Source organism: Girardinichthys multiradiatus, chromosome 10 (assembly GCF_021462225.1).
Source record: "Girardinichthys multiradiatus isolate DD_20200921_A chromosome 10, DD_fGirMul_XY1, whole genome shotgun sequence".
NCBI classification, from domain to species: Eukaryota; Metazoa; Chordata; class Actinopteri; order Cyprinodontiformes; family Goodeidae; genus Girardinichthys; species Girardinichthys multiradiatus.
This window is the reverse complement of record NC_061803.1, coordinates 4,211,198-4,233,535: the sequence shown is the minus strand read 5'-3', so window position 1 is coordinate 4,233,535 and position 22,338 is coordinate 4,211,198. Positions and strand designations below refer to the sequence as shown.

General features: G+C 39.6%; 1 protein-coding gene across 3 annotated transcripts; it reads left to right on the top strand.

Moving 5' to 3' along the window:
• Positions 1–237: 237 nt before the first annotated feature.
• Positions 238–20,711, top strand: LOC124875248 (carnitine O-palmitoyltransferase 1, liver isoform-like). Of its 3 annotated transcripts, XM_047377281.1 has the most exons (20): positions 261–377; positions 1,818–1,895; positions 6,222–6,386; positions 8,525–8,664; positions 9,066–9,234; positions 9,556–9,657; positions 9,956–10,093; positions 10,269–10,346; positions 11,697–11,804; positions 12,232–12,319; positions 14,792–14,987; positions 15,072–15,260; positions 15,365–15,470; positions 15,555–15,671; positions 16,688–16,852; positions 17,809–17,937; positions 18,027–18,182; positions 18,259–18,372; positions 18,636–18,728; positions 19,575–20,711. In XM_047377281.1, exons 3-20 carry the CDS (start codon positions 6,246–6,248, stop codon positions 19,698–19,700), a joined length of 2,355 nt encoding a protein of 784 aa, XP_047233237.1. In that variant the 5' UTR covers positions 261–377; positions 1,818–1,895; positions 6,222–6,245; the 3' UTR covers positions 19,701–20,711. The 3 variants fall into 3 exon arrangements, with proteins under 3 accessions (XP_047233238.1, XP_047233236.1, XP_047233237.1); XM_047377282.1 differs by lacking the exons at positions 1,818–1,895; positions 12,232–12,319 and adding an exon at positions 12,773–12,857 and having other exon boundaries at positions 238–377; XM_047377280.1 differs by lacking the exon at positions 1,818–1,895 and having other exon boundaries at positions 238–377.
• The last annotated feature ends 1,627 nt before the right edge of the window (positions 20,712–22,338 follow it).

The following is a 22,338-nucleotide window of genomic DNA, read 5'->3' as shown; positions in this document are numbered from 1 at the left end:
AGGTCACAGTGTATATTGGGAGATTTTGAGGGAAATATTGAAGGAACTAGGAGTTAAAGAGTTCACTTTGAAAAGTATTTTGGGTTCGGGAAGTAGAGCATAATTTCAGGTATTGGTGTCCTTTTTTTAAAAGATACAGGGATCTATTGGAGGGTTTAGGTATAGTGGCTGAGCCATACTCTGGAACAGTAGGTGGCGGTAATGCCCCATTAAATTCATCGCCTAACGCCGTAAAACTTTAAGAAGAAGAAGAAGAAGCGCAGTCGCGGAGGAGGAGGGCTGAACGCGGCAGGTCTCTACCGGGACGACGTCAGAAGTTAATAGTCTGTCCCTACTTCACTACGTACAAGAAATTTCGTCCTTTGGAATAATAACAGGTAAGTCAAAGACGCGTCGCAATTAGAGCCGCAAACCTTCGCATCTCCGGCCGAGCATTAGGAAGCTTTATCAGTAGCCGTTTTTGGGTTGGGCGCTCGGCTAGGTAGCACTAGTATCAGCTAGCGCTGATTCGGTTGTCACTTTCAGCGACAGCTCGGTTTAACCTACCTTTGCCGTTTTATTTAGACTAAATAAGACTGGGGCACATTGTTCTACGCATAGACGACCAGTAAGACTTTATTATTTCAATAGGGAGACGAAGAGTATGGGCATTTATGCTGGTCTTTTATATTCATTCCTACTTTGGGATGACTGAAAGAATATCGTTGGTCTCTAATGGACTGTTACACTTGTAGCCCTGTTAAAATGAACTATATAGCTCTTTTAGGAAAACACAGACCCATCTTCTGGTTTAAACCCCAATCATTAGCTACTGTCAACTGAAAATTAAATGGTGGGAAAAATAATTTAGCCGAGCACATTAAACGGTCAGTGCCCAGGACACAAACCTATAATGGCTTCGACTAAATTAGGGTTTGTTTGCTTATAAAAGAAGCCGACTTTACTTCCCTACTATACGAGGTACCTTGCATTCCCCCACGGATGAAAAATACCCGTACAGGTCCTCAAAAACTGCTAAAGCAAGTTATGAGAGCCCCATCTTTGTGATGATGGCTGCATGTTACTGCAACTGGTAATGTTGTTAGCAACATTATAAAATCACATTAATGCCATTGAATAGTCATTCTGGGAAGTATTTTGCAGTAATGGGAAAAGTCATCCAGTAAATATTTTCAGTTACCATAATGGTGTGTTGGTTGTTGCGGTTGTATGCTTCTGTGTTTTTCCATCTTTTGCTCATCCTTCTCTGTCAGGAAAGTTTGGTTAGATTTGTGTTGTTGACATGTGGAGTTTTCCTAGAGGCGAGGGCACCACAAAACTAGACCTGTACCAATCAATGCTTGTCCTGAACAATACCATTTCCAGTTTACTTTCAGGTCCTACCTGCTGATTTTGAGATTAAGACATAGGAGAAAATGGGTTAGAGGTTCTTCGATAGCAGTAGTGGTTTTGAATCCAACAGAAAATGAAGCAATTGCAAGAGTATCTTCATGGGTCCCCGACCTTTATCTGATTTTAATTTAACTAAAAAAAGTAAAGGCTTTTGATGGATGCATTTCTAAACTAATAATAACGAGAGTTCTTATGAGAACAAGCCTGAAGTCTCTTGTTTTTGAAAAGGAAAAGTTACATTATTTAAAAAAACAACTTAAACCACTTTATTAGCTTACTTCACCCTGATTTTTATTTAATTTAAAAAGTTTTTTTAAGTTGACCGCTAGTCAAAGAAAGGAAGGTCGCCTTGTAGCGAGTTATTTTACATTTTTGCAGTTATTCGACCCGAAATGCATTTCTTTATTGTGCATTTTTTCACACAGACTCTGTAGTGATCTAAATGCCCCAGAGGCGTTCACCTTGTCCCAGTTTGTTCAAGCCCTGCCCTCACTTCCTGCTATGTAAGTCTACCATCAGAGGTTGAGTTCTTGTAATTTCTTGGCTGTCCTCACCTTTTATTTTAATAAACCTACAGTGTCTTACAGAATTATCCAAAACCCTTGGTATTGTTTCACATTTTGTCACGTTAAACTACTTACTTTGTGGTACTTTCTTGGGATTTCATGTGATAGACTAACACAAATTAGGGCATAATTGTGAGGTGGCAATGGTACATTATTTGCACATTTTTAGATGCTTGAGTGTTTTAGGTACGTATCTTTGTAGTGATCTATGTATATGATTTTACTTGCATATCTAAACAGATGCTGTTCTCTCTTGTACCTAAGGTTACTATAAAGTCCTGTTTGTAGTTTTGTCACAAGCCATGTAGAGGACTCAGGAGTCCTGTGGAAGACACACTTTGCTCAGATGAGACCAGAACTAAATGTGGAAAAGTTAGTACCAAATGTGCTTTGTACCAAAGTTTTGAAATCCTGGACACCTGCTTTATGCAAAGGCTCTTGCCTACATGTTTTAGGTGTACCGTATTTTCCGCAATATAAGGCGCACTTAAAAACCTTTAATTTTTTCAAAAAATAACAGTGCGCCTTGTAATCCGGAGCGCCTTATATATGGATCAATTGGTTAATTGGTTGATCCATACTGGTTGTACACGGCGCTCTGTCAAAATGTTTCAGTACGACTGGTAAACTACAAAGCCGCACCGCTTGCAGCATTACGGCTACCGTAGTCAGGGGCGTCGCCGAAGTAATAGCGGTAAACACCTGTACTGTGCTTACTCCTAGTCCAACACCACTTGTGTGTGTATAACATTTGAATGTACTGTTACAGGAATTGCCTGAACTATATGTGATTAGAAGCTCAGTGTGTGGGGTGTATGTTTCGTGTGTGTGTATGGAAGATGTTGACGTTACTCCTCCGGACAGAGGTGGCGCTGTGTGCTGCCGTAGCTGAGAATCAAGAGTGAAGGAGTGACGTCGGTATTATTGTGTGTGTGGGGTGGGTAGAGACGGCGACCGGAGCAGCGGTGTATGAGTCTGTAAGCCCTGTGTTTTTACGTGCTGCAAAGTCATTAAAAAGAACCCCGAATCTCATCAACAACTCAGTGTTTTGATGCTGTTTCTTCATGCTCAACTCAGCAACGTATGAGTGAGGGAGTTAACCCCGAGGAAACTAGTAACTTCGGCCCCTGTGTCATCAGACTACGGTCAGGGGACAGAAACAGGAAAGGTTAACAGTACTAACGTTTGATTTAGTGCATCAAACTGTTTCTTTTACGTGTTTACTGAATCAGGGAAAAGTTCCCTTTCACGTTTTAACTAACGTTTAATTTCAACTTCAACTTCATAGACTCCAATGCATTCCTAACGTGCGGTTGGCTCTATTCAATAGAATTCTATGTAGAGGAGATCTTACCATGAGAGTGAATGGAGTTATCAGAACGCTGGTTTGTAGTGTATTAATAAAGTTTGACTGACTGACTTATCTGACTGTTTTGTTGACATTCTCTTTAGCACAGCTCCATCTAGTGGATGCATAACGCAACCCCAGTCAAACGTTTGACTGCAGTAGCTTCTATTCTATGCGCCTTATAATCCGGTGCGCCTTATAGTGCGGAAAATATGGTACTTTAATAGCCTGTCTTTGTTCTGTAACCTGTGGTTTTAAAAATAGGGCTTCAACACCCCTTGTTACTCAATTTTTGAGTCTTGAGTCTCTTCCTTCCTTATCTGTTAGACGTAGAATCAAACTATTCACTGTCAAGTGTTTTTTTGTTCAAGTGAGTTCTTGTTTCTTCATCGTATTAATGAAACTATATCTGTAGCTTCATCACTGCAGAGGCGGCTCTCTCAGGCTGTATCAGCGTCTGAGCGTTGTTGTTTGTCAACGCAGCCATAGTCACGTAAAAACTCTAGCTGGGTTGTCTCTGTGGGCTCTGAGAGGAAGGTAGACGAGGTAACCAGTGCTGAAATTTGCGGTTTTAAGTCAGCCATGTTGGCACAACTGGATCTAACATGAAACGTGGGAAATGCGTGTTTGGTAGTTGTTGTTTTTTTAAACATAATAAAAGCAGATGATGTCTTCATTTCGCTATTGTTTAGCATCATGGTAATTAAACCCTCTGGCCATTATCTATAACCTATTTGTAAAGGGACAAAAAATCTATTTGTGGAGAGAAGCAAGTATAACCCTAAACATAACACTCCTGATCACATCGGCATCCAGTCAATGTTTCCCCACTAAAAACTGACCCGAAGGGAGTCAAACATGATGTGTTTTCTTTTGAGCTTTGGCTAAATGTGTTTACGCGTGACACGTTCGTTTTAGGGTTTGTTGTCATCTGTATTTCACTGCACAGAATACAGAGCCACATATAGTTTAATGCCTGCTGCTGCATATATATAGTGTCTCACAGAAGTATTCCCACCCATTTATCCTATTTACATTTTGTTCGGCTACAGCCACAAATGTTGTCCTATTTTATTAAGATTTTATGATAGACCACGAGAAATCACGGCATCATTGTGAAGTGGATGTAAAAATATGCATGTTTTTCAAAATTAGTCACAAATTCAAATCAGAAAAATGTTGCGCTCACTTAAACTAGGGTTAAAAGTTTTAGAACCCCTTTCTCATTGAATGGTTTTCTTTATGTTTTATGACTATTTACATCGTACATGGATTCTCACTGAAGGCGTCAAAACTGAATGAACAAATATGGAATTATGGAGCAAACAGCAGTAATTAAAGCAGAAGAATCTAAAATGTAACAATGTTTAGAGTTATTTCACATTTTAGTTTACTATATAATCCCGTGTCTTCATTGACAGTTTTGATGCCTTTGGTGAGAATCTATAATGTAAACAGTCATGAAAATAAAGAGACCCATTAAATGAGGAAGTGAATCTAAAACTTTTGACCAGTAGTGTATATTCACAACTTTTTATTCTGATACCCCTAAATAAAATCCCATCCAACCAATTACCTTCTGAAATCACCTGGACACTTTGAACATGAAAAAACAGCATAATGAAAAGATCGTAGGGCTGCACAATATATCACAATATTACTGTATGCAAATGGATATTAGGGTTTTAAATGACTATGCTCTATAGCTCTCTGTAACAGCAACATATTTGGCAATGCTTGTTGCTTAATGCAACTGAAAATGTTTCATTAGGACATTGAGATGTTTTGGTAAAGCATCTGTAGCCAGAAGAAATATTTTAATTAAAACCATTCTGTTAAGGTGCACATATTAAATTTCATAATTTTTTTCAGTAGCTGGTCAGATTCTGCGTTCTATGTTTGCAGGAACCCCAAAAATAAAACACATTAACATCGGTTACTCAAGTAATTATGTGCTTATTGTGTGCTATTGTGACATTCATCAGTTTGTTGCATATCAGATGTTTTCCTAAAGTTTCCAAAGTCCAGACCCCAATCCAATGGACATCAACTTAAAAGTAGATGTTACTATCTTTCTCCATCCAATCTGACTGAGCTAAGTCAGATTGGAGTCGAGTAGCGGCATATCCAATAAGGCTCGCCGCGGTGAAATGTGGTTTTCCACAGGATTTACCTCATACATCACACAACACATTTCATTTGTAAAAGAAAAACCAAAAAACATCTGCTATCCACTTCGGTTCTATTCGAATACTAATCTGTTTGGTCGATCACATAAAATAACAGTAATGTTGTAATGTGGGAAAATATAAAAAGTTCAAGAGGAACGCCTTTGCAAGGTACTGTAAATGTTTCCATAATTCACACAGCCTATAGGATGTTGCTCAAGCTGTTTACATTATTTTCCTTCTCCTTTCTCTCCTGACTTGATTTCTGGTATTCATTAAGTGGGTCGGTTCGTGTGTACTATTTGGTTGTTTGCTTTCAGTCTTCCTACAGTCATTAGGTTGTGAGACTCAAGGCTTGGTTCAAAATATTGTTGTTGTTTCTAAGCAGAAATTCAGACAAGATTATCTCAACAATCTCAAACCCTGATGATGTCAAACTAAATCTCACTAAGATTTATCTTTTTTCTTTGGAATTTTCGAACAACTCTTCCATCAGGACGATAACATTAAATCCGAACAAGTTCTTGAGCCTACAAACATCTTACATGGTTTTGTTGTCATCAGATACGTCAGAGGGATTGTTTAGATAATAGTTAACTTAACATTAGCCAATCTCTCCAATGTTAAACACTAGTGCTGATTTCTGTTTGGCTTCAGGTCAGTAGTTTTGCCATTTGTCTCATCTTGAGCGTGGCCCTAAAGAAGGAATTTTATTTTGTTTTGTCGTCTCCCGGGTCTCTTCCTCAGGTTCTTGGTCCGGCCACTCTTAAAATGGCGGAGGCCCACCAGGCAGTGGCCTTCCAGTTCACCGTCACTCCAGAGGGCATCGATCTGCAGCTGTCCCACCAGGCTCTCTCTGAGATCTACCTCTCTGTGGTGCGCTCATGGAAGAAGCGTATCATCAGAGTCAAGGTAGTTTTACCTGTATATAAATGTTTCTACTTACAGTATATGACAATACAATGAATGCAGTTTTGTGACTGATCTTGTGAAACTTTGACCCCTGCCAATACCGGTTCTAAGCCAGCTCTGATTTTTCTTTAAGGCTGTGTCAGTAATTCTGCTTATAAAGAGCAGAGGCAACGTCACGAAGCGTTTAGGAGAGGATTTTACTGATATTTTATTGACACTTGATGACAGGTTAAGTGTCTTGCAGACGGACAGACTTATTGGGGCTTCATGTGCAGTAACGCGGGCGCTGCTTCGGTTGGTTGTGGTGAAGAAGGAACCATAAAGCAGGGCTTTAGATTTGGATATGGATCATGACTGAAAGAAGGACTTTCTGGATACAAGCTGCCAAAATGAGGTTCTTCTGTAGGGTGGAAGTGAAAGTATAGAGCCTCTGCTTCTGTTGAGGCAGTTTGGGCATCTGATCAGGATGCCTTCCAGGTGCCTCACTTTGGAGGTTTTCTGGGCACGTCCCACTGGGAGGAGACTTCTGGATTTCCCTCCTGGAACTGTTATTCCAATGACCCTTTCTGGGAGGAACGAAGATGATGGATTAGAGTTCTGCATCTTTTATTAGCGATTAGCATTACAAAAAGGAGCAGTTTGCCAGAGAACGTCAAACCTCGTTTCAACTCTGAGATTTCCTAAATGCTACCAACAGTTCTAAATCCAGCATGTCCCGGCAGAGGTTGAAAGGTCAAAAGGATAAAACAGAGGTTCTGATCACCATCCATTTTCTCAGATGATATCTGCTACTGCATCAGGTGTTTCTACTGCAGGAACTGGGTAGTTTTCCTGCTGCGTTTCCACTACAGAAACCAGGACCAAATCTGATAAAAACAGGTTGAAATTACCCCCCAAAATCGACCTCCCTAGCAGGGTAGGACTGTATGGATGGACCCTGGACTTAAGGTGGACTTTGGTTGTGTGAGGATGCCAAACATTCCTCATTAGTTGAATATTCCCAGCATTTTATTTCATTCATCTCTTCCTCTGCTGGTCATATTTTTTAAACTTTAAATGACACAACAAGAGTCCTGCATTTTAAAATTTAGACCCAAGCACCTATCCTGAATATCACTGTTTTACAGAGTTTGCATTCAAACACAGTGAGAAAATCCATCAACCTTATTTAATATTTAATTAAAGGAAGCGCAGACATCCGCTTTCAGCGTCTTCTCTGAGATGCAGAGAATAACTCTCATAAAAGCCTTTTTTTTCCAGAGCTTTTAACTGTTAACTGGTTTGTTTCAGCATTTATGCTGTGAGGTACAGAGGAAAGAGAGGAAAGCGATCAAACTGCCCAGGATTATAGATCCTTCCCTGTTTTTGAGTTTCATTGGAGCAGACACAACGCATCAGCTGCACATATCGCACCTGATATTGTAATCGCGAGGTTTTCTAATATGGTGCGACCCAAATGTGGTTATTCCTTCTACAAGATCAGCGCAGCACATCTAAAACCCATTCTACCTGCACATTTTCCTAGTTTAGAGCGACAGTCTGTGGATTTAAAGTATAAAATTTGAGATGAATGTTTTATAAGCCTGATTTTATTGTTTTTATTTACATTCTGGACCCGGCTGTTTGCAATAGGCGGAAATCTGTGTCCCCAGACAGCAGCGGCAGGACCTGCTCTGGGTCAGAGGCTATAAAATACATAACCGGCCCGGCATTTAAATCACACGTTGGAAACCTAATTCAACCTAAGCAGATATAAACCTTCCAGGAAGTAAAGCTCCAGAGGAAAAAATGTTTAGGAATTTGTCTTTTATTTTATTTTAATAAAGCTTCACTGAATTTTTGCCTCAGCTCAGTCTGTCTCGGTCTGTTATTTAGATGATTTATTTATACCAGCAACTTATCAAATGAGGCTCAGAGCCTGCGTCAACACAACATCCATCTGGGTCAGATTCCTGTCACACGCAGATCAGCTGGCTGCTGTTTTGGCCTTTAAACACGTATTCAAGCACTCATCTGCCTTATTTACCTTCTAATAATTCTTGCACTGAAGTTTTATGTAACTTTCAGATACAGAACAGAAAAACAGCTAAATGTATTTATTGTGGGGTTTTTTTTTTTTCTTCCTTGCACCTTAACAGAACAGAGTGATCTCAGGTGTGTATCCTGCTAGTCCGTCTTCGTGGCTTTTTGTGGTCATAGCCATCCTGGCCACCATGTACACTCGCTCGGACCCCTCCATGGGACTCATAGCCAAGATACAGGAGCACCTGCCTGTCAGGTAACAAACACTGTGGCTCCATTAGACATTTATAAATATAAATATTTTGATCCCCCAGAGAGATTATTTAAAAAAAAAACTTTTCTGTTCCTTTTTGCTGACACAAATGATGGGTCGGATTAAATTCTGAGTTACTTGGCCTGTTTTTCTGGCCTTTTCTTCTTTGCTTTACTATTTATTGGTAGGAGCCTTTCTCATATTTATTCCACAGATGTTCTATGAACATGGAAGTGTAAGAAATGCAAAATAGTCACATGTCAAAAAACAAATTAAACAAATGTAAGACCACGTTTAAATTGTCTATTTGCATAAAACTCTTATAGAGCTGGATGTTGCTTTTGTGAATCTCCATTGACATGTTTGTTTTGCAAGCTAGTTGACTCTTTCTCCCTCGTTTGCAGCCAGATAAGCACGCAGTGCCAAGCAGTGGTGTCAGCTGTGGTCTTCAGCACGATGCTGTGGCTGCTGCTCATCTTCACCATGCGTCTGTGCCTCAAGCAGCTGCTCTCCTACCACCGCTGGATGTTCGAGCAGCATGGCAAGATGTCCACCACCACCAAGATCTGGGTGGTCAGTGATGCTGTTTTCTCACTTGTTTAATTAACCAGACTTTACTCAGGCTGAAGGGTGTTAGCTTCTATTGCTTTGTAGCTTTAAGCTCATTATATTTATAGTCATAGATTTATAATATTACTTTGAAGGTGTTTCTGTATTATTCCTGCATCAAGAATGTATTTGTTCTTGTAAAATGTTTTTAAATCACATTAAATTAATATATTTATTTAAATAAATGGGCTAAACTAACAGTATGCATTTAAAAACCGAGTAACTCCTGTAGGTTTCTATCCTGCCAGAGTTTGAGTTTGTGAGTGTTTGTGTGCCATGTTCCAGGCTCTGGTGCGGATCTTCTCTGGCAGAAAGCCTCTGCTCTACAGCTACCAGGGATCCCTGCCAAACCTCCCACTGCCTGCCGTGAAGGACACAGTCAAGAGGGTGAGATGTGATGATGCAGAGGAAATGATGTCTCTCTGATTTGAGAATAGAAATAAAACGTATCTTTTCTCTTTACATCTAAAAAAATCCAGTTCCATTCTTGATCTCTTAAGTTTAATCTTCCTCTCCAGAAAACTTTTATTTCAGCAATTTCTTTTGGTCCTTATGTTGTGTAATAATTTTTAGATTTATATTTACAAGAGCATGGATTGATTTGTGCATCTCACAGTTCACAGGTAAGCTTTTATGTTTTAGCTCAAATATCCTCCTGTTTTGTTGCTTTATCTTATATTTGCAGTACCTAGAATCTGTGCGCCCGCTGGTGGACGACGCAGAGTTCGAGCGAAGGAACAAGCTGGCCTCCGAGTTCGAGAGCAGCCTCGGTAAACGGCTGCAGTGGTACCTCAAACTCAAAGCTCTCTGGGCCTCAAACTACGTGAGTGACCGTCCACATTGCTCCACCAACTCAAAGAAAAAAGAGGTTCTATTAATAATGAATTTCTTTTAGGAATTCGTTGGTTTGAATTATTCATCCTACCTGAATAATAAATGTACATGATGTCTAGATGCCTGCTGCGTAGCTCTCTGAATAAAGTTGTTGCACATTTCAGGTTAGTGACTGGTGGGAGGAGTACGTGTATCTACGTGGACGAGGCCCCATCATGGTCAACAGTAACTACTATGGCATGGTATTCAAATTTATCTTTTTAAATATGGGTCTTTTCTTTATAGAAACTACAGCGGTTATGAACTAAAAAGACGGATTGCCAAGAATAAAATGGCTACAGCGTGAACTGACTTCATAGAAGCAAATCACAAAATGCATCGACAAGTAAAAGCAAACAGTTTAAAAAAATTAATCACAATATTCTTAATAAGTTAGAATCTTTTAGAATAATTTAGTTATTTAAGGGGCAGCCTCCCGTTTAAGATAATTGGTCATTATGAACCAGAAGGTTTGGGACATTAGCTGTGAGATCCTGCAGAGGTCAGTGCTGGGCCTTCAGAATATATTCATGTTGTTATTTGCAGGTGATGTAGAGATTTTTTGCTGTTAGAAGGATTTAAAACGACTTTTGGAGATGATGACATGAAGTAAATTACAGAGGAGATTTATAGAACATGTAAAAGGTTTAAACAAAACCAAAATGTTTTTATTCGTAAACATTGTAAACCAACTAAGTGGCAAATTTAAAAGTACATTTTGTTATAATGGAGTATTTAAGAATAAATATCTAGGTTAAATAATAAATCACAGAATCGGCTGAAATCCAAATAAGAAATATATGCAGTAACGGAAAAGCACATCTTGAATTACAAATCACTCCAAATACTTAATAATATACTTCACTCCTACTGAGGCAGCACATATTAAACAGTACTACCACAATTATACAGATTTAAAAACATAATTTAACAAAACAATAAAATCAAAAAGACAATCAAATTTAGGTAACATAGCAGTTTTTCTCAAACATTTAAACATTTTATTCTACAAATCAAATGTTTGTTGACCTGGTTAATTAAACCCCCAACGTTCTGTAAACACAACACATTATTATTATTATTATTATCACAAGTTTTTAAATTATATGTGTTTTATTTTCCCAGTTTTTGCAGATTTGGTTTTTCTTAGTGTTTAACCGCTTTTTAAGATTGTTAAATTTTCTAATATATTTTAATCTGATTTTAGAAGATGCCATTGAGAGATAAATATGTATGTTTATAAAAGCTAATAATTGATTATTGATAATTATGTCCTATCATTAGCTTTGAAGCATAATTGCCTAAATCATATTTTGGTAATTATGCTATGAGGCTAACAATATGCAGCTTTAACCACAGCCTTTGTTCTCAGTCAAGTTACATCAGCATTACCCAGTTTTTATTTTTTAATCAGAATATAATAGAAACAGATCAGTAGAAGCTCAGTAAGATGAAGCTCTATGAGGTGTCAAACCTTTGGCTGTTTATTCTCAGGTTTACCCAAGGCTCAGTTTACCTGAACTAGAACCACTTGTTTCCCCTTCACTCCTCAGGACTTCCAGTATGTGACTCCTACACCCATCCAGGCAGCCAGGGCAGGGAACACCATCCATGCCTTCTTCCTGTACCGCAGGAAACTCAACAAAGAGGAGATTAAACCTGTAAGTTAGGCACTGCACTACGTTTTGGAAGATCTTCTTCACTCGTATTTTTTTTTTTTGCCGTGGCAGAACGTTTTCTGTTAGATGTCTCACTTTGAGACAGTGAAACATTTTCTGCAGCTAAAGTATGTTGCACTGACTTGGTAAAGAGTGTGATCTCACTCTTTAATATCCGGCCATCGCTTAGTTCTTGGTTGTTTTTCACTGGTTGCAGAAGGCGTTTAGATCTTGATCTGTTGATGGTTTTGTGTTTGACAAGACTTTTCCCCTCATATCCTCACACCATGTTTATCTCTCTACTTTCTCTCTGAATCTTTTCTTCTGTTTTCATCTTTTCACTTTGTTTGAAATCTTAAATCTGCACCTCCTGTATCACTCTGCCTTTTCTTCCGTTCTCCACACCTTCGTATCCTCCTCCGTTTCCCAGAGTCGCATCCCAGGCACAGTCATTCCTCTGTGCTCAGCTCAGTGTGAGAGGATATACAACACCACACGCATTCCCGGGGAGGAAACGGGTAAAGAGATGGATTAAAACACACACGTTGGGCGGCACACGAGTCTTTTTGAACAGAAGCTTCCGATTTTAACCAAAAAGAAAAGCATGCTCCGGTTTCTCATGAACTGCCAGTTGGGTGTAGACGAGGAAAACTGGAAGGGTTTCAAACTCTGCTGAGGACAGCTTTTAGGACAGGTTGTGTGGTTCAAGAAGAGTGTCTGCTACACGGTTTACTTCTCTTCTGTCTGCTTTTTCCTGATTGTCTCAACTCAGATCTGTCCAGGGTGCTGAAAGGGGTCTATCTTTAACTAATGTCTTCTTTTTTCCTCCTTGTCCATTTTTCTTTCTCATCATTTGACCTCTTCTCCCCTGGTCCCCTTTATACTCATCCCAATCCTTTTCTTTTATTTTCAACGTTCCTTTCTTCTCCTCTTTGTGTTTGCGCTGTCCCATCTCTCTCCATTCTGCTTAGTGGCTGTTGAGATCTGCAGTTCCTTGCTGCTCCTATCAGTTTGAGCGGATGTTTGACACTTGTCGAATCCCTGGAACGCTAACAGGTAGTTTTTATATTTTCACATAAGCTGCCCACTTTTTTAAATACAGTTTAATAATAAAAAAATGTACATATCCTGTCCTCACCTTTCTTTGCTCCTCATGCTAATATGCTAAAATTAGATGTTAGATTACAGTGAAGGATGCTGCTTGTGTCTGACGACACAGCAGCACTAAGAATGTTCTGAATGCTTATTTATGTGGACTGGCAGTAAATTCACTGGTTTTATGACTATTAAGAACCAAAGTCGGGCACATTTAGTGGCCCCTGGTGAATATGGGTAACAAACCTTAAAATAAAGCCATTTTTGTGGTATTAGCTTAAGCTCACTAAAAATGTTTGAAAATCCAACAGTTAATTTGATCCTAAGTTCAGCGGGGGTGAAAAACAACCCCATGTTTAAGGAATTATTATTCACAAAATATCTCATGCCATATTTATTTGTATCCCTGGTGTGAATCCTTTGTAAAACCTCATTTTACCTCTTGTCTCCGTTAGAGCTTAGCCTTCTAAGATTTGCAAGGTTGGAGCATACAGAGAGGGATCTTGGAGCAGGTTTTGTTTTATAGGATTTAGGTCTGGGAACTCAGATGGTCATGGGAGAAGGTTGATTTTGTTTCTGTATTATTGATTTTACCAAATTGTCATCTGAATGTTCTCTGTATTTCCAAGAGTTAAACAAGCCATGATTTCTAACAGGATTTGTGAACCTTTGGAAAATAAATAGGCCCACAGTATTACAGATCCTCCACCATGCTTAACAGTGGGCAGAAGGCCCTTTTCCACTTATTTATCCATTTTTTATTTACATTGTTTTCTTTTGCTGTGGAAAAACTTAAATCTTGGTCCAGTTTCAACAAGTCCATTTAAAGACCCACAAACTGTGTGTTTTTGTTTGTGTTGGTTGGGTGGAAAAGACTTTTTTTCCCTTCATACCTCCCAAGCAACTAGTCGTAAAATCTAGTGGTTGTTGATCTTTGCTGCAGCTCCCTTAAAAGTGAGCGTTGAAGGTTTGGTTTTACTTTACTTACCATCCTGCTTACTGGACTTTGGTCCTTGTTTGTTAAAGCTGTTTTAATCATTGCTCTAATGGTAGATATGAGCAACGTCAGTCGAACAGTTGTTTTCCTGACAAATATGCACTGATTTTCCTAACTTGAAGATTATGTTCTTCTGTCTTTCCCATTTTCAAGAGTGTCGAATGGGTGGGCCTCTGTTTTAACAGAAATTCGTGGATTACTAATTAGACGTTCTAAACGCTCTGATCAATGTAAAATAAACTATAACATTTCTATTTAATTCATAAAAATAAGCAGAAAGGCCAATAGGTGTGGCATCCGGTTACAGATTTTATTTTACGTCTTTTTATACATTTTTACCACATGTGCTAATAATTGAGAGGATGCTTTATAACCAAAATAATTCAGATTCAGTAAAGTTTTAGGTAGATTTTCAAATGGATTTCGGATCCCTGCAGCATAATGACTCCATTTGACCCCTCTAACGTGTTCATGGTTCCAAATAAAACAGTTTGGTTTCTTTTTCTTGTTAAAATGGTAATAAAACCGGCTTTTGTTTTGTTCATTTTAAACAGTTGTAAGCTCTTTTTTTTAATATAAAACCTAAAATTAAAAATGTTTACCAGCCAGTTTTTACTCTGAATCCACGTTCAATAATTTATTGTTTAAAACCTAGTAAATGTATATGATTTTAAAGAACTTATTGTAAATACATAAATGCATTAAATTAACCTTTTAAATAATCTGCATTTTATGGGATGCATTGATGTTTCCATAATTAGTTTGTTTTTGTTTGTCCACAATCACATTTCTTTATGGTGCATAAGTTAAATTCAATCACAAACTATTTGGATATTCAGCTTATCATACATACAACCACCAGCTCCGCTGCAGCTTCTTTCTTCTTTCTGTATTTTAGATACTGTTCAACACTGGGAGGACAGCGACTACATTGTGGTTTACCACAAAGGTCGTTACTACCGTCTCAGGGTATACCAGGCAGGCAGACTCCTGTCACCCAGGGAGATCGAGTTCCAGATTCAAAGGATCCTTGACGACACCACGCCACCGTCCAAAGGAGAGGCCAAACTAGGAGCTCTTACAGCTGGTGAAAGGTGAGTTTGTTAGGCCGCAGAGTCTGTAAATCGAACCGCAACGGCCATGTCATCTCACCTCTGATTTCTTCAAATATCAACCAGAATCGCCTGGTCTAAAGCCAGGCAGAAATATTTCAGTAGCGGGGTCAATAAACGCTCTCTAGACTGCATCGAGAGGGCGGCCTTCTTCGTGACCCTGGACGATGATGAGCGAGGCATGATGGCTGACAATTCACCAGAAGGTTTAGATCACTACGCCAAGTCCTTGTTGCACGGGAACTGTTACGACAGGTAAAACCAGCGCAAAGTGAACATTCAGATGTTATAGTTGTCGCCTGTTGCCACCCAGATGGAAACTTTCTCAGTGTTCAGGTAGTTCTGGTGGTCCCTTACAGGTGGTTCGACAAATCCTTTTCAGTTGTTTACTACAAAAATGGGAAAAGTGGGATAAACGCAGAGCATTCCTGGGCAGATGCACCGGTAGTAGCACATTTATGGGAGGTAAGGGACGGGAAGGATTATGGAGGGTTGTTGTTTGACTCCAAGAAGAGGCGGATCAGCTCACAGTAAATGCTCTGTTTGCAGTACGTTCTTACTACTGACAGTTTCCAGCTTGGTTACAACGAAGAGGGACACTGCAAGGGAGAGGTCGACTCATCGCTGCCTCGACCACAGAAGCTCAACTGGGAAATCCCCCCTGAGGTTAGTTATTCTTTCCAACGTTTCCATTTCTTACTGGTTTTATAAACATTGCTGTGACACATAGAACCAAGAATGGCTAATATGTGTTGTTTATTAAGAGCTAAACCTGGGGATTAAATGTAAAAGGTTAAAACGACAAACAAAACCAGAGAAACAAGTTAAAGCAGCACAGTATATCAAACTGCAATCATTGCAGTATCAATGTTTGCAATCCCACTGTACATGGCAGTAATCTAACTGCCCTTGGTGACCTTATGTATATTTTTAGTGACTGAGACTCTAAACTTCATAAAACTGAATGATGGACAATAATGAAAAGAGGTGGGAAAATATGGGTTAATTATTATTGATGTTATTGCAATATTCAGTAATATTATTGCAATTACATGTTTTCCTCATACCATGCAGCCCTAAAACAGGCTTCATTTTTGTTCATTTAACTTTTATAAATCAAAATGTGTTTGTTAGAAATTATTTCTTTGTCAGATGTTTCAGTTAGAGATTCGGTTGCCTTTACTCCACAATTTAATAAAATAAAACTAGAGGAGCACTGAGAAATCATCCAGGGACCGAAATCAGCCAATTTTGAGCTTGACCTGTCCTGACCAGTGACCTGCTGGTCAGAAACTCAAAAATCCATTGTTTTTCCAGTCATTTAAAGCACCATAACTAAGCTCTTCATGGAAACAACCGCTCCTTTTGGTGTGAACGCTGTTGTTACATGAAGAAGGTTTACAATTACTAGTAATAATGAAAAGGGAAATCTATTTTCTATGATGTGTCAAGACGTGTGTTTTATTGAGGCTGTGAAAGAGGGAAATCTTTGTGTTGGAAGGTCAAAGTTTTACATGAACTGGAAATCAGCCACAAAATTAAAATTATTACAACTCTAAAGAATACCAGTTTAATCGGTAACGCTTTCATAACCATGTGAGATGGAAATGCATGGCTGAAATATTGAAACCCCAGATGCTGTGTCCCCTCCTTGTTAACCGCCTCTACGTCTCCTGCCTCAGTGTGAGGAGCAGATCTCCCGGTCTCTGGAAGTGGCCCAGGCTCTGGCTGATGATGTGGACTTCCATGTTTTCTCCCTCCGAGATTTCGGCAAAGGAAAGATCAAAAAGTGTCGAGTCAGTCCTGATGCTTTCGTACAGATGGCTCTTCAGCTGGCTTACTTCAGGGTGAGTCACGCACTGCAGGACAACATACACTTACATACACACTTATAGGTCACTTAGGGAATCATTGAGTTGTTTTGTTGTTAAATGAACAGTGAGAACAAAGATAAGGAGCAGAGTTCATGCCAAGGTTACATTAATTACAGCCCTGAAACAGCAAAGCATCCCCAGACCATCATACTACCACCACTGTCAGTATGACGTTCTTTTATCAAAATGCTCTTAGTTTTTACACAGACTTAATGGAAGGCATGCCTCCCAGAAAGTTCATCCTTTGTCCCTTCAGATCACAGAATATTTTCCTAAAAGTCTTGACAAAGATGTTTTTTGGGAATGTGAGACCAGCGTTTTTGTTCTATTTGGCCAGCAATGGTTTTCGCTTTGAAACCCTCACATGCATAATATTTTTGGCCAGTCTTTTCCTTATTGTTGACCTCCTGGATGAATCGTCAGTGCTCTCTTGGAGTGATTGTTGTAGGCCAGCCACTCCTAGGAAGGTTCTCCACTGTTCCTTATTTTCTTTGTGTGGATAATGGTTCTCACTGTGGTTCACTGCCATCCCAAAGCCTTAGAAATAACTTTGACCCTTTCCAGACTGATGGATGTTGGTGACTTTGTTTCTCACTTGTTCGTCGCATGATGTTTTGCTTTTTGAGCCTACTTCATGTTGTCAGACAGGTTCTATTGAAGTGATTTCTTGATTCTACAGGTCTGGCAGTAGGTGGTGGCTAGTGAAGTTGTGGTTAATTACAGTTAACACATGGTTTACCTCGAGGGGCCTTTACTTTTCTCACAAGGCCAACATGGTTTGGAAAGGTCTTTTCCCTTTTAATAAATAAAATTATCATCTGAAAAGTACATTTTTGTATTTTCTCTAGTCTGAAACCTTTAGTGAACCCTGTAAAAGTTCATTCAGTTTGTATATTTGTTTCATAAATAGTGTTTTTTGTTATGTCCAGGATCGAGGGACGTTCTGTCTGACGTACGAAGCCTCCATGACCCGCCTGTTCAGGGAGGGCAGGACAGAGACTGTTCGCTCCTGCAGCAATGAGAGCAGTGCCTTTGTTCGAGCGCTACAAGGTGGAGAGGTGAGGACATCATGTCAGTCCTAATGAAAGCTGCCTTCTAGTTGATTTACAAGGAAATCACTTTTTATATTTTTATCACTCATAATTAGCCAGCAGACGTGTGCCGGCGTTTGTTCCGTGCGGCGTCAGAAAAACACCAACAGCTGTACCGCATGGCGATGACTGGAGCCGGGATTGATCGACACCTGTTCTGCCTCTACTTGGTCTCCAAATACCTCGGAGTGGAGTCTCCCTTCCTGAAAGAGGTCTCTATTCATTTACCTCATGTTGGATTGTACCTGAGCCCGGGACACAACTAAAAGGAGGGTTTGTGTGTTTCAGGTGCTGTCAGAGCCGTGGAGACTCTCTACAAGCCAGACTCCCGTCCAGCAGGTGGAGCTGTTTGACTTGGTTAACCACCCAGAGTACATCTCCTGTGGAGGCGGCTTTGGACCAGTCAGTATTGTCCTCACTGCTGTAAAAACAGAAAATATCAGTGAAACACATTCAGTTTGTATCTAATTTCATAACTAATGTGTCTTATTTAGTTTCTACACAGTGTACATTTTACAAAAATGTGAGAGCTATAATCACTATAGGGAGATATTGTATAAATATATTGTCACTACTACAATAGTATGTCCATATCGTCTAGAACAACAAATGCTGTTGAAATTCACTGATCATCCTGAGCTTAACTGGGATCTTTCTCGTTTCAGGTGGCTGACGATGGTTATGGTGTATCTTACATGTTTTTGGCAGAGAACATGGTTAATTTTCACATCTCATGTAAACACTCGTGTTCTGACACTGTGAGTTTAACATGAAATTGATTCGTTATGGTGCAATGATTTAGCCAGTGTTGATCTATAATAGAAACATGCAAATCTGTTTGTACCCCTCATCCGTTTTAACATTTACTAATGTTACAACCACAAACTTGAGTTTATTTTATTGGGATTGTATGTGCAAGGAGAGCCTTAATCAGCTCTGATCAGCTCAAAATTGAACTCTTTGACCTACTTGGAAAATCTTGTGTTGAGGAAAAAACAACCCTAAGCACACTATCACAAACGGAAACAATGAAGCATGGTGGTGGCAGCATCATGCTGTGGGGATGCTGATCAGAGCTGATGGGCATATGGACGGAGCTAAATTCAAGGAGAAATCGAGTTAGACGCTGCAAAGGATTTAATACTAGGGTGGAAGTTCACCTTCCAGCTGGAAAACAAAACTAAACATTCAGCCAGAACTCCAATGGGATTCTTCTGATCAAAGGCTACCCATGTGTTAGAATGGCCCAGTCAAAGTCCAGACATAAATTCAATGATTAAATCTGCCAAGACCTAAAAGATGATGTTCTCCATCCAATCTGGGTGAGTTTAAGCCGTTTCACAAAGACCAGTGAGACTTACCTCAAAAAGGCTCGCAGCTTTATTCATGGCTGAATTATTATTATTAATAACATTATTATTATTACACACAACCTTGTATTGGTTCATCACATAAAATCCAACAAATGAGAATTATGAGACTCCACCATGACGTGTGAAAAGGTTCGAGGGTATGAATATGTTTGCAAGTGTAAACATTACAGAAAAGCATGAATAAATGGCAGATTGTTCCTAATGGAAATGTGCCGTGTCTCCCTCCTAAAGGATGCCCATGGCTTCGGTGGTCAGATCAGGACAGCCCTGCACGATCTGCTACATCTACTGGACCCCCTCTCAAGGGAGCCTATCAAGAAGGAGGAGAGCAAGGCTGAGGTCAAGAAGGAGAAGTAGACACTTCATCTGAGGAAAGGATGAAGAGGAGAACGTGTGAAGGCAGATCTGTGATAAAGATAAAATGGGAGACGCCAGGTATTTGTTCCTCACATGCTGAGGGGCTAGGTGGCTGATTTTTGTTTTTGTTGTTTTAAGAGTGTCTTTGGACAGCGTGTAACGATGAAGATTGTTTTTATTGATGCGGCTATAGGTGTGTTTGTGTGTGTGTGTGTCTCAGCTGTGTGTGTAGAGAAAGGAAAGGTCCAGAACAGAACTAGTTTAGTTTTACCAACCCAACAAAATGAAGGCACATGATTTTTTCCTATTGTTTGTCACTATAAAGCAAAACGGCCAGTCTGTTCATCTAAACCTCTCCAGAAAATCCTGATGTCACTCAACTGCAGGGAATAATTTTATTTAATCTTCCAATAGAGTATGATTTTATTATGTGAAGTAATGACACTGACCTTCTCTGGCTGCAGTGTGTGTGTGTGTGTGTGTGTGTGTGTGTGTGTGTGTGTGTGTGTGTGTGAGAGGCTTAAAGATGAAAGGGAAAAACATGTAGAACTGTTGAGGTGATTTCATTTTCTACCATCTGAATGCAGCATTTCTGTCAAAGTGGGAGCCTTTATTTTGAAAAGCCCAGAAGTCTTTTAACTCCTGTGTGTAAATCTGTTTTTTTTATAATATGCAGTACATGATCATGAGGCTGTAGTGAGTGCCAGGTGGGTTATTACATGTATTTCTGTTACAGATTTGTCATATTCACTGCTGTTTTTATCTTTTATTTGTGTTAAATTAGTGCCATAACAATGCAAACTATATTTATGGGTCCATTGTGACATCAGTCAGCGGTTCTGCTGCTCAGATGTGGATCAGATTTTAAATGTGTTGCCAGTGACACAGGTTCCTGTAACTTACCACTTTGTTGTCCCCAAACATAAATCACTTTGTTTTATTATTGCTATTGTAATGCTTTTTAATGCAACATTATTATAAGGGAACATTAAAACATTCTTTAGAAAAAAAGGTTTGACTGAATTTCTTTGCATTCATGATTTGCAAAACTCTAAAACACGGTAGAAGAAGCATCATGCTGTGGGGACATGCTGTGTTTCTTCAGCAGCCACAACAAGGTCAGGTGCTGCAAAAGACTTGAGGCTCGGACAGACAGCCGGACAATGACCCAAAACCTTTCTGGGTGCATAACCACGGTTTCTAAGAACTTCACATCCAGTCAACCAACTTCTGGTATCTTTGACCAGGTTGATTAGACTACACTCTACATTTCTTTCCTGGGTGTGTCTCAGAAACGGTGATTATGAGTTTTTAAAAATTGGATGAAGGCCCAGGAATTGGGCTGGCCAGTCCGTAACATTAATCTTGTTGGTCTGGAACCAAGAGACTGCTCCTTGTGTTTTTGGGTGGTCGTCTTGTTGAAGCACCACTTTCAAAGGCACTTCCTCCTCAGCATTTTGATGCTTTCAAACTGATCCACGATCCTTGTGGTTCTGCTGAGCTGTAATGGAAGCTGCAGCCTTCAAGTCATCTCATTGTTGGGTCTGGCTTTTCTTCCTCTAAAATACTCCATAAATTCTCTGTTGGGTTCAGGTCGGGCTACTTTGCTGGCCAATCAAACATAGTAACACCATGTTCACTGGTGCAACCTTGGTACATTTAGCAATGTGGACCGGTACCAGGTCCTGCTGGAAAATGAAATCAGCATTTTCGTCAGGCTTGTCAGCAGAAGGAAGCATAAAGTGCTCTAAAATGTAGATGGCTGTGTTGACTGTGGACTTCAGAATACCCAGTGGACCAGAACCAGCAGATGACATGGCACCCCAGATCATCGCTGACTGTGGAAACATCACACTGGACTTCAAGCAACATGGATTCTGGGCCTCTCCACACTCTGGTTCCTTGATTTCCCAATGAAATGACACCTGACTTTCATTTGAAAAGAGGACTTTGGACCTTTGAGCAACAGTGCCGTATCTGGTTCAGGAGTGGCTTGAGACAAGAAATGTAACATTTGTAGCCCATGTGTAAGATACATCTGTGTGTATAGGTGCTGACTCCATCCTCAGCCTATCTTTGTTGCTGGTGCAACCTTTCTTTCCACACTTTATCCTTCCACTCAACTTTCTATGAATATGCTTGGAGCTTTTTCACGCTATTCCAATTTTCTAAGGCAATGAATTTTGTGTTTTCATTACCTGTAAGCCATAATGATGAAAACTGCAAGAAATAAAGGCTTGAAATATTTCTAGATGAGTTTCACTTCCTGAAATGAATGATTCAAATATTGAACTATTTCTTGATATAATAGTTTTTGTGAGCTGTACTTGTAATTTCCGACAAAAACAGTGATCTGGTTGGTCACGTTGGACTGCTGGGATTTTAACACACCTTTGCTGAAAACAAAGGTCACCCAAATCTATTAAAAAAAAAAAATTTTAGGCTTCTGTCGTTCTTGACTTTTATTGCCTTTTCAGAAAGTCCACATAGAGGACAACACCAAGTGGTTATTTAGGAAAACTGATCCCAGCACTTTATGGGCTCTTCAAAAATAATTATGTCCTCTCATCCGTGGTGATGATTGCTAACCACGTTAAAGTAGCATGTTCTGAGAGCCTTCTAGTAAAAGTTTCCACCC